This window comes from Nycticebus coucang, chromosome 12 (assembly GCF_027406575.1).
Source record: "Nycticebus coucang isolate mNycCou1 chromosome 12, mNycCou1.pri, whole genome shotgun sequence".
NCBI lineage: Eukaryota > Metazoa > Chordata > Mammalia > Primates > Lorisidae > Nycticebus > Nycticebus coucang.
The window spans coordinates 84,225,818-84,241,510 of NC_069791.1; the positions used below are offsets into that span (position 1 = coordinate 84,225,818).

General features: G+C 41.6%; 1 protein-coding gene across 5 annotated transcripts in view; it reads left to right on the forward strand.

Moving 5' to 3' along the window:
• The first annotated feature begins 1,533 nt into the window (after window positions 1-1,533).
• The window catches only part of NSMCE1 (NSE1 homolog, SMC5-SMC6 complex component), a 44,211-nt gene continuing 30,051 nt past the window's right edge, over window positions 1,534-15,693 (forward strand). For 4 of the 5 annotated variants that reach the window (XM_053557103.1, XM_053557106.1, XM_053557104.1 and 1 more), the window contains exons 1-2: window positions 1,534-2,052; window positions 14,132-14,281. In XM_053557103.1, the coding sequence (XP_053413078.1) occupies window positions 1,683-2,052; window positions 14,132-14,281 (520 nt within the window). In that variant the 5' untranslated portion in view covers window positions 1,534-1,682. The remainder of the gene's footprint in view (window positions 2,053-14,131; window positions 14,282-15,693) is intronic. The other variant, XM_053557107.1, reaches the window with a different exon arrangement.

Below are 15,693 nucleotides of genomic sequence, written 5' to 3' on the forward strand. Positions count from 1 at the left end.
AAAAATTTTATAAAATTGTATAGGGCAAACAAAACATGGTTGTTCATCCCTAGGGCTGTTTTCTTGTCTTATTCAACTGCCCATAAGGCAGTTTATTAATACTTTATTAGTAATGGTAGCTCACACTTACTGAGAGTTTACTATGAGCCAGTGGTTTGTGTGTAACCTTTCTTTAACCCTTTCAAAAACTCTATCAATAATGTGCTATTATTGTTACACCCACTTTATAGATGAGCAAACTAAGGCTGAGAGCTTGAATATAGGTGACCCATACTATCTGTGGGGAATTGGTTCCATGACCTGAACTGATACCAAAATCTACAGATGGTCAAGGCCCTAATACAAAATGGCAAAGTATTTGCATATAGCCTGTGCACATCCTCTTGTGTATTTTATTTATTTATTTATTATTATTATTTTTTTTTGTAGAGACAGAGTCTCACTTTATTGCCCTCGGTAGAGTGTCCTGGCGTCACAGCTCACAGCAACCTCCAGCTCCTGGGCCCAGGCGATTCTCTTGCTTCAGCCTCCCGAGTAGCTGGGACTACAGGCACCTGCCACAACGCCCGGCTATATTTTTGCTACAGTTTGGGCGGGGCAGGGTTTGAACCTGCCAACCTCGGTACGTGGGGCCGGGGCCTTACTCACTGAAACACAGGCGCCGCCCCCTCTTGTATATTTTAAATCACCAGACGATTAGTTATAATACCTAATACAATGTAAATGCTATATAAGTTGTATTGTTTTTAAAACTTGTATTTCTTTTTATTGTCATGTTGTCTTTTTCCCCAAGAATTCTGATACACAGATGAGAAAGTCAGGAATACCAAAGGATGATTGTACTTCATCCTGGGTCTCAAAGATACTGAATTTAAGGGCCAGGATTCAATATTGACCATCCAGCTCCAGAGCGCAAGCTTTTATTTAATTATTTTTATTTTATTTTATTTTATTTTTTTGAGACAGTTTCACTTTGTCGTCCTCGGTAGAGTGCCCTGGCGTCACAGTTCACACCAACCTCAAACTCTTGGCTCTTTTCTCAGCCTCCCAAGTAGCTGGGATTACAGGAGCCCGCTGGGCTATTTTTGTTTTTTTTAAGAGACGGGGGTCTTGAAGTCAAGAGCTCAGGCAATCCACCTGCCTCGGCTTCGGAGAGTGCTAGGATAACAGGCGCGAGCCCCAGAGCTCAAGCTTTTAACAATTTCTACACCCTACTGCTTTTCCCACTACACGGTGGAGGAAACTGATGATAACAGAAACTTGCACTTACTACTGCTCTATGGTTACCTGTCTCCTTCTAGGCTGCATCCCTAGCTGTCTGAGACTGGAATATGCTTGTAAAATAAATGCCGTGGAGATTCTAAGCTGTCCACTCTCTTAAATTAATAACTTCATTTACTTCTCACAATACTCCCTAGGTTAAATAATAGCTAATATTTAAGCAGCACTCTCATGTGACACATTTCAAGTGCTTTGCTAAACACGTGATATGCATATTGCTTTTAAGTCTCACGAACACCATTTTGTAAGGACTACAGGATCTTCCCCGTGTAATGGAAGAAGAAACTGAGGCTAAGGGAAGCACTGGGACTTGTCCAAGCTCTGGCAAACAGTAGGTGGCAGAGCCAGGATCCTAGAGACTCGTCCTTGGTTACTAGTCGTCCTCACCGTCAGCGCCACAGATGGGGAAACTGAGGTCTGGGGCATCCTCCCAAGAGAGCCCTGGCGACAAGCCAGCTCTTCCTCCCCTTAGGTCGGAGGAGCCTCAGCTGTGCCGCAGGCGGAGGGAGAAAAAGCGGAAGCCAACGCTCGATAAGCTTCGAGAGCAGGCGGGAAACCCTGCAATTCGCAACAGAAAGCCGGTTCCCTGCGAGCCGAAACACCATGGCAACGGAGCGGGCACGAGGACAGGAAGTGCATCACTCGAGGGCGGGCCACATCTGCTGGAGTCCGCCAATGGTAACGTCATATTTGCGTTCGCCCCGCCCCGAAAAAACGAGTCAGTCTTGGACCGTAGCCGCCAGCACAGTCCGGTTGTTCTTGAGCGCCGGGGTGGGTAAATTGGCGCGTGGGGACCCGGCGGGATGGAAGAGGGGCTTAAGGCCGGGCCAGGGGAGGACTGAGATGGGGTAGGACGAGTCAGGCAGTGGGAATCGGGCCCCGGGCCGGCCCCTGTCAGCTGTGAAGGAAGAGCGGTCCCGGGGGCGTGGGGCTTCTCCTTTACCGAGGGGGCAGCCGAGGCGGCAGGGCCGGGTTCTAGCGCCTCAGCACACACGCACCCTCACAGGCGTTTTACATCGTAATCCTAGGTGAGAAAATACTTGTAATCGTAATAGGTGATAACAAACTACAACTTTCTCTTGAGGCTGGTTTCGTCTGTGGAAAACGCGGCCTTCCCTGACCACCCTGTCAGTTAACGACGCCACCCTCTCGGATCGCCTGTGTTGCGTACAGAGCTTCTTGGTATAAGTACACACTTCCCCCCACACACACCTTTTTTGAGGCAGAGTCTCACTTTGTCGCCCTCAGGAGAGTGCGGTAGCGTCACAGCTCACAGCAACCTCCAACTCGTGGGCTCAGGCGATTCTCCTCCCTCGGCCTCCCGAGTAGCTGGAACCCCAGGCGCCCGCCACCCTGGCGAGACGAGGCCATCTACCCGCCTCGGCCTTCCAGAGTGCTAGGATTACAGTCGTGAGCCACCGCGCCCGGCCTGTTTATTTTTTATTTCATTAAAAATATTTTTTTTGGCGTCACAGCTCACAGCAGCTTCGAACAAGTAATTCAGCGTCTAGGGCGCCAGCCACATACACCGGGCTGGTGGGTTCGAACCTGGCGCGGGCCTGCCAAACAATGACAACTACAACCAAAAAATAGCTGGGCCATGTGGCGGGCGCCTGTAGTCCCAGCTACTAGCTTAAGCCCAAGAGTTTGATGTTGCTGTGAGCAGTGACGCCAGAGCACTCTACTGAGGGCCACATAATGTGAGACTGTCTCAAAAAAAAAAAAGAGATTCTCTTGCCTCAAGCCTCCCAGGTAGGTGGAGCTATAGGTGCCCACCACAAGGACTGGTGGGGTCTTGCTTTGGCTCTGGCTGGTATCAAACTCCTCCTCTTCCGCCTCCAGGAGTGCTAGGATCACAGGAATGAGCCACCCTGCCCAGTGAACGCAGTCCCTCGTTTTAAAGCTCTGAGGCTGGATGTTTTGAGAATCCAGAATTTCTCGGATTCTGGAAAGGTAAAATGTTAGGTATATGTAATGTTAGGTTACACCCTCAGGGGGATCTGGAGCAGGGTCTTGTAATCAGATGTGTTAACTGGTTCCACAGATAAATACGTTCGTTAACAACCATAAATAGTCTCATTCTTAGGTCAGATAAAAGGGTTCAAACTTCAGAAAAATTTCGTGTTCAGACCTTTTTAGAGCTGAGAAATGCAGATAAAGGACCTCGGTCATAATTTTATCGTTCACTTATTTTTCTCACTTACCTGGACAGAGAGTACCTTGAGGATAGAAACTGTGCTTTTTGTTTTGTCAACCCTATCTTTGTCACTAATGCTCAGGTGTCACCTTATTTCTTTTTAGCCTCAGTTTTAATCTGTAAAATGGGATCAATATTGCTTTCCTCATGAGATTCTGGTGAGGATTAAATGAGGTTATGCGTGTGAAGCCCTAACACTGTCAGCACATAACACATACCTGAAATTTACTTATTCCAGGAACTTCTCTATTTTATAATTTAGGAAGGCAATACAGGCCATGGCTAATCATACCCTTCCCCCCACAAGTTCCTCTTCACAGAGGCAGCTGACATAATATGCATAAACAAGCATATCTATCTTTTTGTATCTCTTCCAACTCCCACTTCCCACTCTTTTCCTTCAAATTATAGCATTCAGTCCTGTTCTGGTCTTCATTTTCCTCATTAATTTTTCTGGGCTATCATTTAACATATTCACATCTTTTTCTTTTTTTCCTACATGTAACATACCTATAAAATTATGCAGAAATGTAAGTTTAAAGAACAAAAATGAACACCTATCTACCTACCCAGTCAAGAAAGAACATCATCATATGCCCAAAGTCTCCGTGGAATCCTTTTCTTCCCTCTGCAAATATAACCATTGTGTTACTCATTCCCTTGTTTTTTGTTGTAATTTTTACTGTTTATGTATGCATCTCTAACAAATGTAATGTGTAGTTTTGCTGAGTTTTGGATTGTGTATCAATGGGCTCCTAAAATATATTTTGTGTGACTTTATTTTTGCATGTAACATGTTTTTGAGAAGCATCGGTGTTGACGTGAGTAGCTCTACATTGCTGTGTTGAATTCCATGGTGGCTGCTCTTCAGTTGATAGACACTTATACTATTGCCAGACTTTTGTTATTATGTAGTGCTTCTGTAAACATACTTCCTGGGGCAAATGTGGAAATTTCTGTAAGGTATATATACACCTTATTGTGGATTTCTGGTGATAAGCAAATTTGCTAATAATATCAAATTGTTATCTGAAATGGTTAGGTTATTAGAATTTATACTTTACCAGAAGTGGTAGAAATGAATCTCAGCCTCAGCCATTCTGTAAAATTTCTGTCATTCGTTGTCTGTCATCCATCTCTTACCATTGTTTTTTCTGTCCTGTTTTGTAGGAGTTCCTTAGATATTCTCAATTCATATTTTTTTTATTTTGTGGCTTGTATTTCAGATATTTTTCAGTTTGTAGTTTGTAGCATCTCTCTTTCTAGTGTTTTTGGTGAACAGAGGTTCTTGATTTTAATAGTCTAATTTATCAGTGTATTCCTTTATAATTTTTTTTTTTTGAGTCAGGGTCTTGCTTTGTTGCAGTGGTGTCATCATAGCTCACTGCAACCTCAAACTCTGGGGCTTGAGCCTCCTCTCAGCCTCCTGAGCACCTGGGTATACAGGTGTGTGCCAGGACACCTGGATTGTTCTATCTCTTGTAGAGAAGTGGGTCTTACTTTTTCTTGCTCAGGCTGATCTTGAACTACTGACCTCAAGTGATCCTCTCACCTTGGCCTCCCAAAACAAAGTACTAGGATTATGGTCATGAGCCACCCTGCCCAGTTATGTAATTTGTACTTTTTGTACCTTTTAAAGAAATTCTTCCTTATTTATGGGCTATAAAGGTATTCTCTATATTGTCTAAAAGTTTTATAGTTTTTTTCTTATAATAACCCTCTAGAATTGATTTTTGTGTATAGTATGAGGTATATACAAAAAACTTTTTTTTTTCCACATGTGAAATGTCTGGCACCTTTTATTGAAAAGTTTGCTTTGGCCTCAGCACCTGTAGCTCAGTACAGTAGGGTGCTGGCCACATACACTGAGGCTGGCGGGTTGGAGCCCTGCCTGGGCCTGCTAAACAGCAATAACAGCTGCAACCAAAAAATAGCCGGGTGTTGTGGCAGGCGCCTATAGTCCCAGCTACTTGGGAGGCGGAGGCAAGAGAATCGCTTAAGCCCAAGAGTTTGAGGTTGGTGTGAGTTATGATGCCAAGGGCTACATAGTGAGACTCTGTCTCAAAAAAGAAAAAAGTTTGCTTTGATCCAGTATGTCCACTATGCACATGTGTATACCTTTGTATTTTTGAGCTCTATATTCTGTTCCATTGGTCTTATTTGTCTTATCTATCATTAACGCACTTTATTCATTATTCTAGCTTCATAAAAAATCTTTGCCATTTTGCCTTTATGTTTTGTATGTAAATTTTAGAATCATGGCAAATCATGTGCAGACACGTCATAAAGCCTGTTGGGATTTTGACTGGAATTGCATTGGCTCAATTGCAATGGATCAATTTGGTTTTTTAGTTTTTTGTAGAGACAGAGTCTTATTTTTTTAGTTTTTTGTAGAGATAGAGTCTCACTTCATCACCCTCAGTAAAGTGCTGTGGTGTCAACAGCTCACAGCCAACTCCAGCTGCTGGACTTAGGCGGTTCTCTTGACTCAGCCGCACCAGTAGCTGGGACTATAGGCGCCCACCACAATGTCCGGCTATTTTTTTTTGTTGTTGTTGCAGTTTGGCGGGGGCCGGGTATGAACCTGCCACCCTCGATATATGGGGCTGGTGCCCTACCCACTGACCCACAGGCGCTCCCCTCAATTTGTTTTTTAATGTGATTGCTTTCAGCATTTCTTCTTTAAGGATTATATTCACTGTAGTTTTTTTTTTTTTTTTGTATATGTCCCTTAGCAGATAAAAGAAGTTTCCTTCTGTTCCAAATTTAAGTTTTTAGTGTGAATAAATGATGAATTTTAATAACAGTATGTTCTGTATCAAGATAATCATATGCCTTTTCCTTTATTAATGTGATGATTCACATTCATTCATTTTCAGATATGTAACCATTGCTAGAATAAATTCAAGTAAGTGATGATATGTCATTATTTTTACTTGGCTAGATTAATTTTGTTAGCCTTTTGTTTAGGACATATCGCTGCTGTGCTTGTGAAAGATACTTGGCTGTAATTTTCATTTCTGTCAAGGTTCTTGTTAGGTCCAGTGGCCAAGTTATAAGTTGTTAGGTCTAAGGCCAAACCTTATCAGAAGGATTTGCTCTTTTTGTGGCTCTGAGATAGTTTGTGTTAACATTTGCAATTACTTACTTCCAGAATGTTTGGTAGGACTTCTTGATAAATGAATCAGGACCTGAAGTTTTCTTTGTGTGAGAGGATAGATTTCCTGTAAAATGTCATTAATGGTATAAGACTGTTTAGGTTTTTAAATAATTCTTTTGAATGAGTTTCCTATGACTTTGTACATATTTAAAACTTTGAGGTTTGGGTGGCGCCTGTGGCTCAGTGAGTAGGGCACCGGCTCCATATACCGAGGGTGGCAGGTTCAAACCCAGCCCCGGCTGAACTGCAACCAAAAAATAGCTGGGCGTTGTGGCAGGCGCCTGTAGTCCCAGCTGCTCAGGAGGCTGAGGCAGGAGAATCGCGGAAGCCCAACAGCAGGAGGTTGCTGTGAGTCCTGTGACATCATGGCACTCTACCGAGGGTGGTAAAGTGAGACTCTGTCTCTACAAAAAAAAAAAAAAAGAAAGAAAAAGAAAAACTTTCAGGTTCATTGTTATAAATTGTTTATATCTTTTAAAAATGTTTGTATTACATGCAATTTCTCTTTTCATTCCAAATATTGTTTATTTGTAAGTTTTCGCTCTTGGAAAATCTTGTTAGAGGTTTTTCACATTTTTAAAGTTTTTTCAAAGAATAATTTTGACTTTGTTGATCTCTAGGTATATGCTTATTTTCCATTTTATTTAATTTTTACTCTTTATTATTTTCTTCCTTTAACTTTCTATGGATTAATTTACTGTTCTTTTTATAGCGTCTTAAGGTGGATGCCTAATTTATTTCAGGACATATGTTTTAATTACCTACTCATGTGTTTTAATTATACTTAAAAATATATGTATAAACATTTAAGGCTATTAATTTCTCTTCATTTGCTTCCCACCTGTTTTTATGTGTAATGTTTTATTATTGTTCAGTTCAAAATGTTTTCTAATTTCCACAAATAATTCCTTTTTGGTAATGGATTATTTAGAAATATGTTTCTTAAATTCTAAACAAATGGGGTGTTTCTAGTTATGTTTTTGATACTGGTTTCTAGACTTTATTGCATTGTAGTCAGAGAACATAGTTTGTGTTAGACCTGTGCTTTAAATTTTCCTCAGACTCACTTTTCAGACCAGTTTTGCAATTTGCTTAATTGTTCTGGGTATGCTTGAAGATTCTATGTTCTGTAGCTGTTGGGTTTAGCATTTTATGCATGTCCATCACTAAACTAATTGATTTCTTCATTAATGAGAAAGGTATGTTAATATTTCTCACTGTGGTTGTGGATCTATATATTTATCTTGGTAGTTCTAACAATTTTGCCTGAACAGTTTTAAGACTTTATAATTAGGTGCCTAAACATTTAAGATTGTTTTATTTTCTTGGGAATTGAACCTTTTTGCCATTTTGTCATGACATTTATCTCTGGCAATCCTTTTTGCCTTAAAGTCAATTTTGTTTCATTAATAGAGCCATACCAACTTTCTTTTCATTAGTTGCATAGTGTATCTTCTTCTGTCCTTTTACTTTGATTTTTTTTTTTTTTTTTTTTTGGTGTTCTTATATTTTACGTGTAACTCATAATATAGGGCTAGATTTTATCCATTATTTATTTAATGGTTTTAACTCAGGTCTAATAGTCCTTGTCTTTAAGTGTGAACATATAGTTCATTTTCATTTATTGTTATAATTAGAATAATAATTCTAATTATTAATATTGTAATAATTAGAATCTAATTACTATTAGATTCCATAATAATTGGATTTATTTCTCCTGACTTAACATTTTATGCTTTTTATGTCTGTTCTTTCTTCTCTTTTGTTGCCTTTAGGGATAATTAATTTTTTTTTATTGTTGGGAATTCATAGAAGATACAAAGAACTGGGTTACATTGATTGCATTTGTTAGGTAAAGTCCCTTTTATAATTGTGTCCTGTCCCCAAAAGGTGTGTTACACACAGTGACCTCCCTACCCCATCCTTCCTTCTCTCTGCTCTCCCCTTTCCCCACCCCACACTGTGCACTAGGTCATTAATTATCTTCATATCTGAATTGAGTACATAGGGTTCTTGCTTCTCCATTCTTGTGATGCTTTACTAAGAATAATGTGTTCCACTTCCATCCAGGTTAATACGAAAGATGCAAAGTTTCCATTTTTAAAAATATTTATTTATTTATTTATTTTGAGACAGGGTCTTACTATGTTACCCTCAGTAGAGTGCTGTGGCGTCACAGCTCACAGGAACCTTTAATTCTTGGGCTCAAGAAGTTCTCTTGTCTTACCCTCCCAAGTAGCTAGGACTACAGGGACCTGCCATAACACTGGGCTATTTTTTGTTGTTGTTGTTGTTGTTGTTGTTGTTGCAGTTGTCATTGTTTAGGAGGCCTGGGCCGGGTTGGAACCTGCCTAGCCCCTGAGCTATGGGCGCTGAGCCTCCATCTTTTTAAATGGCTGAATGATATTCCCTGGTATGCATATACTACAGCTTATTAATCCATTCTTGGGTTGCTGAGCATTTAGGCCGTTATCACATTTTGGTGATTGTAAATTGAGCTGTAATTTTTTTCTTATTACATTATTTTCCTTTACTAACTTGGAAATTGTATATTCTTTCTGTGCTTTTTAAGTGGCTAATCTAGAAATTGTAAAATGCAAATATAAAATGTATTAATGTTCTGATTATTCTAGTCATCTCTAGGATGTTAAAACACTAATTTCAGTGGTCACCTCCTGAATTATATGCTATTTTTTTGTGTATTTTAATTTTTTAAAATTCTTTGAGACTTTTTTTACTGTTATACGGTCATAAATCAACTTTTGATTTTTTTTATTATTTTTTTTTTTTTTGTAGAGACAGAGTCTCACTTTATGGCCCTCGGTAGAGTGCCATGGCATCACACAGCTCACAGCAACCTCCAACCCCTGGGCTTAAGTGATTCTCTTGCCTCAGCCTCCCAAGTAGCTGGGACTACAGGCGCCCGCCACACGCCCAGCTATTTTTTGGTTGCAGTTCAGCCGGGGCCGGGTTTGAACCCGCCACCCTCGGTATATGTGGCTGGCGCCTTACCAACTGAGCCACAGGCGCAGCCCCATAAATCAACTTTTAAATAGCCACATCTTTACAAATTTCTTTGTTCTTTATCCTACTCTGCATTTTAGACCTTCCAACTGGTGTCACTTTCCTCCTTCTTGAAATACATGCTTTAGAATTTCCTTTAGGGTCTGCTGGTTACTTACTCTTTGAGTTTTTCATTGTTTGGAAATGTTTTTGTCTTATCCTGAGTCTTTAGCTGGGTATAGAATTCTTAGCTGACATACACCCCCTCCGAACATGTTGAAGATACTTTCCCACTGCGACTGACTTCCATTGTTGCTGTTGTAAAGTCAGCTATCAGTCTAGTTGCTCTTTTGAAAGTAATCTGACCTCCAGCTACTTGGGAGGCTGAGGCAAGAGAATCGCTTAAGCCCAGGAGTTGGAGGTTGCTGTGAGCTGTGTGAGGCCACGCACTCTACCGAGGGCCATAAAGTGAGACTCTGTCTCTACAAAAAAAAAAAAAAAAAAAAAAAAAGAAAGTAATCTGACCTTTTCTTTGGTTGCTTTTTTTTTTTTTTTTTTGTAGAGACAGAGTCTCACTTTATGGCCCTTGGTAGAGTGCCGTGGCCTCACATAGCTCACAGCAACCTCCAACTCCTGGGCTTAAGCGATTCTCTTGCCTCAGCCTCCCGAGCAGCTGGGACTACAGGCGCCCGCCACAACGCCCAGCTATTTTTTGGTTGCAGTTTGGCCAGGGCTGGGTTTGAACCCGCCACCCTCGGTATATGGGGCCGGCGCCCTACTAACTGAGCCACAGGTGCCGCCCTCTTTGGTTGCTTTTAATATTTGGTAGTTTGTACTTTTATTGTGATGTGCCTATGTGGATATTTTAAAATTTTTTTTTTTTTTTTTTTTTTTTTTTGTAGAGACAGAGTCTCACTTTATGGCCCTCGGTAGAGTGCCATGGCCTCACACAGCTCACAGCAACCTCCAACTCCTGGGCTTAAGCGATTCTCTTGCCTCAGCCTCCCAAGTAGCTGGGACTACAGGCGCCCGCCAGTTCAACGCCCGGCTATTTTTTGGTTGCAGTTTGGCCGGGGCCAGGTTTGAACCTGCCACCCTCGGCATATGGGGCCGGCGCCCTACTGACTGAGCCACAGGCGCCGCCCGATATTTTAAAATTTATTCTGCCTGAGATTTGCTGGGAATCATGGTAGCTATGATTCTTGTTGTTTGTTTCCACTTCAAGCCACAGTGACACTCTTGTCCCTTTATGCTGGATCCATTCAGTAGACTGCTTAGTGGACTCTGCCTCTCATTTCTTTCTTCCCCTAGTTCATTTCCACAATGCCAAAGGAGGTAATCTTTCTAAAATATATGTTGGCTATACCATATTGCTGATTGAACATTCTGAGTTTGTGAAGGCCTTACTTCCCAAAGATTCCAGGATAAAAGTCCAAATTCCTCAGCTCAGCACATTTTATTTCTGTGCCCACAAAAAACACTGATAAATAAGGGGCTGCTAAGTACATGGAAGTGAAATGGATGATTGGAGGTACCTGATCTTAATACCCTAATATTAGTAAATAAAGCTAGATGCTGTGGCTTGTGCCTGTAATCCTGACTACCTAGGAGGTCAAAATGGGAGTACTGCTTGAACCTAGGCGTTGGAGGTTGCAGTGAGCTCTGTTCTTAACATTGTGCTCCAGACTGGGTGACAGAGTGAGACTTTGCCTCTTAAAAAAATTGGACTAATGATAAAATTTGATATAAAGATAAAACATGAAAATACCTATATAGCTTTTAGGACATGGAACTCTTAGAAGGTTAAGAATATAAATGTAATGGCTCAGTTGGCAAGGGCGCCGGCCATATACACCCAGGGTGTTGGGTTCAGACCTGGCCCGGCTCTGCTAAGCAACAGTGACAACTGCAACCAAAAAATAGCTGGGCCTTGTGGCAGGCACCTGTAGTCCCAGCTGCTTGGGAGGCTGAGGCAAGAGAATCGCTTAAGCCCAAGAGTTGGAGGTTGCTGTGAGCTGTGATGCAACAGCACTCTACCAAGGGCGACATAGTGAGACTCTTTCTCAAAAAACAAAATAAAATAAAACAAAAAAAAGAAGAAAAGGAAATAAATTTAACTTGCTAGAACTGAGGGTTTGGAGAGGAGGACCAGAGTTTGATGCTCAGGTGTGTGGTTCATAAGGTTGTGTGGATTGCATCATCCAAACCATGTGATTTACAATGAGAAGGTCTTGGGGGAGGAAAAGGGTTGAGGATGGTTGAAGGAGAAGGGAATGAGTCTAAGAATTTGTTGAAGTGGAGAGGTTGGTGAGATGTTTTCAAGGAAGTCTAGCAGGCAAGTAGAGGAACTGGTCATGAGATAGTGCATCTTCCCAGCTTTGAAGTCCAGGTGACAGTGCTGTTAAAAAAGAACAGACACTAGTAATTTTGTGTATCTCTTAATGAGTCAAGTTCTCAGCAAGCCTTTGGTAGGCATAGCTGATTGAAACTTCGTCTTATGCCTTTAAGATAGCTATTATCCCCATTTTATAGATGAAAAGACTGAACCTTAGGGAGACCAAGCATGTTAGCTGAAAATGTTTCTTGTGCTATCTTTGCTTAAGTTAACAGCAAATTTCTTGTTAGATAAGGGCATCATCTGAAGTGAATGTTACTACCTTAGAATTCTAGGCCCACTGGAATCTCTAGAAACAGGTCTGGGAATCTATTTTTATTATGCAGGTTAGGCAATTCTTAAGATTGGACAGATCTGGCAATTCCGACTTTGACCAGCACCTGTCTGGTTCCAAATGCACATTTTTAGCCCATGCACTGCATACCCCTCCATGGTAGGAGTTGGTATTTTGATCAGGGCTTGTGTAATACTCTTATCAGCCCTGATCTTTGTGGGTTGTGGAAAGATACCATTTTATTAGAGAGCAGGAGATTTTAAAAATAGCCTGCAGTCCTACCATGACATTTGCTTTATTAGAGGTCTGGGGGAGAAGGAAGCTAGTATTTATTAAGTGTTTCTACTAGTTCTCTAAAGAAAAAGGGGCCTTGGCTACATTTCACCAAGATTGTATATCTGGTAAGTGGCTGAGCCCAAGTTCAGACCCAGAATTGGCTCACAGTAAAAATAGCTCACACTTATTTAGTGCTTACTGTGTTCCTAGGCTGTTACATGTATAACTTAACCCTCAGCAGTTCTCTGGAGGATGGTTCAATCATTACTCCACTTTACAGATCTGAATCTGAAGCTCGTGGAGACTAAGCTGCCCGATTTCACACACCTAGTAAGTGGTAGATCCAGGCTCTAGAGCAGAGCAGTGATTTTCTTTTTCTTTTCTTTTCGAGACAGAGTCTCACTTTATCAACCCTTGGTAGAGTGCTGTGGTGTTATAGCTCACAGCAACCTCCAACTCTTGGGCTTAAGTGATTCTCTTGCCTCAGCCTCCCAAGTAGCTGGGACTACAGGCGCCTGCCACAATGCCTGGCTATTTTTGTTGCAGTTATCACTGCTGATTTAGCTGTCTAGGGCCGGGTTTGAACCTGCCACCCTTGGTATATTGGGCCGGTGCCCTACCCATTGAACCACAGGCACTACCCTAGAGCAGTGATTTTCAACAGGTGTGCTGTGGCACACTGGTGTGCCATGAGAGGATCTTAGGTGTGCCGAGAAATTTTAAAAGATCATTAATGAAATTATTTTTGAAGTTCAAAGCAGAGTAAGTATATTCTTTTTCTTTTTTACTTTTTTTTTTTATTTTTTTTTTATTACTTTTTTTTTGTAGAGACAGAGTCTCACTTTATGGCCCTCGGTAGAGTGCCGTGGCCTCACACAGCTCACAGCAACCTCCAGCTCTTGGGCTCAAGCGATTCTCCTGCCTCAGCCTCCAGAGCAGCTGGGACTACAGGCGCCCGCCACAACGCCCGGCTATTTTTTGGTTGCGGTTTTGGCCGAGGCCGGGTTTGAACCCTCTACCCTCGGTATATGGGGCTGGCGCCCTACTCACTGAGCCACAGGCGCCACCCTCTTTTTTACTTTAAGTGTGCTGTAGACGTTTAATTATAGGTTCAAGTGTACTTCTGGATAAAAAAGGTCGAAAAACATGCTCTAGAGCCTTCTGACTCTAGAATTCATACTTCTTACCCCTGCCTAGTCCTGACTTGCTCTAACTCATGTTCTTTGCACTTTTGTAATGATTAGCATAAAGAGCTTAATTTTTAAAATGATCATAAATTTATATTTGTTCACATAAACTAATATAAGACCTATGACATTGCTTTTGGTTTGCTTCGAGATGACTGCTGCATTTACTTCTTTTTTTTTATTAATATTAAATCATAGCTGTGTACATTAATGTGATCATGGGGCACCATACCTTGGTTTTATAAACAGTTTGGCACATTTTCATCACACTGGTTAACATAGCCTTCCTGGCATTTTCTTAGTTATTGCGTTAAGACAATTATATTCTACATACACTAAGTGCATTTACTTTTTTTAGTTCCTTCAGATATGCAGAGCAGCAGTACCAGGAAAATGGGCATCATGACTGATGTCCATAGGCGATTCCTCCAGCTGCTGATGACTCATGGTGTGCTGGAGGAATGGGAGATCAAGCGCTTGCAGAAGCACTGCTACAGGGTCCATGACCGTAAGTATTGTTTCCTGTTCTCAGGATGCTCTGGTGCAGTGTTGGTCAGTGAACAATGACATGTACCCTGTTTCCCCGAAAATAAGACATCCTCTGAAAATAAGACCTACTTACAGGAAAGATAAGACGTCCCCTGAAAATAAGACCTAGCTCATCTTTGGGAGCACACCTTAAAATAAGACACTGTCTTATTTTCGGGGAAACAGGGTATATAGTATCATGGAACAAGTTAACCAGTACTCAGGTCTGTGCAACCTCATATCATCAGTTCGTCTTTCTAATCCTGTCTTTCGCTTTTATTTGTTTTTCCAAGCAAATTTGACATTTAGCCCAGTGGATAAAAACTTAGATTCTGAAGCTATGTAGTCATTGTTCACACCAAAGTTGCAGTACCTGTCTCTAAAATGGGGAGAGTAGTCTACGGCCATACCACCCTGAACGTGCCCGATCTCATCTAAAATGGGGAGAGTAATGGTACTTAACGCATAAGTAAATATGTGGTTCAGAGAATTAAGAGACATGATACTTAGGCCATACCACCCTGAACGTGCCCGATCTCATCTAAAATGGGGAGAGTAATGGTACTTAACACATAAGTAAATATGTGGTTCAGAGAATTAAGAGACATGATACTTACAGAACACCTGCCACAGGGAATGTGCTCAGTGGGCTATTGATAGGTAACAGGAGAGCTTAGCACAGTGGCGAAGGACATAGCCTTAGACTTAGCCAAGTCTGGAGACAGTGCCATCCCTGCCCCTACTGTAGGCATTTGGAGCGTCTTCTCAGGCGTCAGTGGGAGGAGCAAATGAGACAAGATGTGTGCACTTGGAACATAAGTTCTTGGCAACTGGAGAGAACAAAAGAAGCAATAGGTAGAGTGGAGAAATGAGAAGAATTCATGTTGGCAGATTGTGTTGAGTATCGGTATGGGTAGCTTTTCTTGAATAGATTTTTTTTTTTTTCCTGAGACAGAGTCTCACTTCCTTGCCCTTGGTAGAATGCTGTGGCGTCACAGCTCACAGCAACCTCAAAGTCTTGGGCTCAAGTGATTTTCTTGCCTTAGCCTCCCAAGTAGCTGGGACTACAGGTACCTGCCTCAATGCCTGGCTATTTCTATAGACGGGGTCTCGTTCTTGCTCATGCTCAGGCTGGTTTTGAACCTGTGAGGTCAGGCAGTCCACCCACCTCAGCCTCCCAGAATGCTAGGATTACAGGTGTGAGCCACTGTGCCCAGCCTGAATAGATTTTTCTGAGAGAAAAGGAAAGCTGATAAGGTTATGCTTATTGTATGATGTCATTGTATTTTTTATAATGTACAAAATGTTTTTCATTGCTTATGAATGTGTTTGCATGTAAAAAGCATAGAAGTGAACTGGGAGGATAAATAGCAGGCTGGTGAGGTGCCTGCC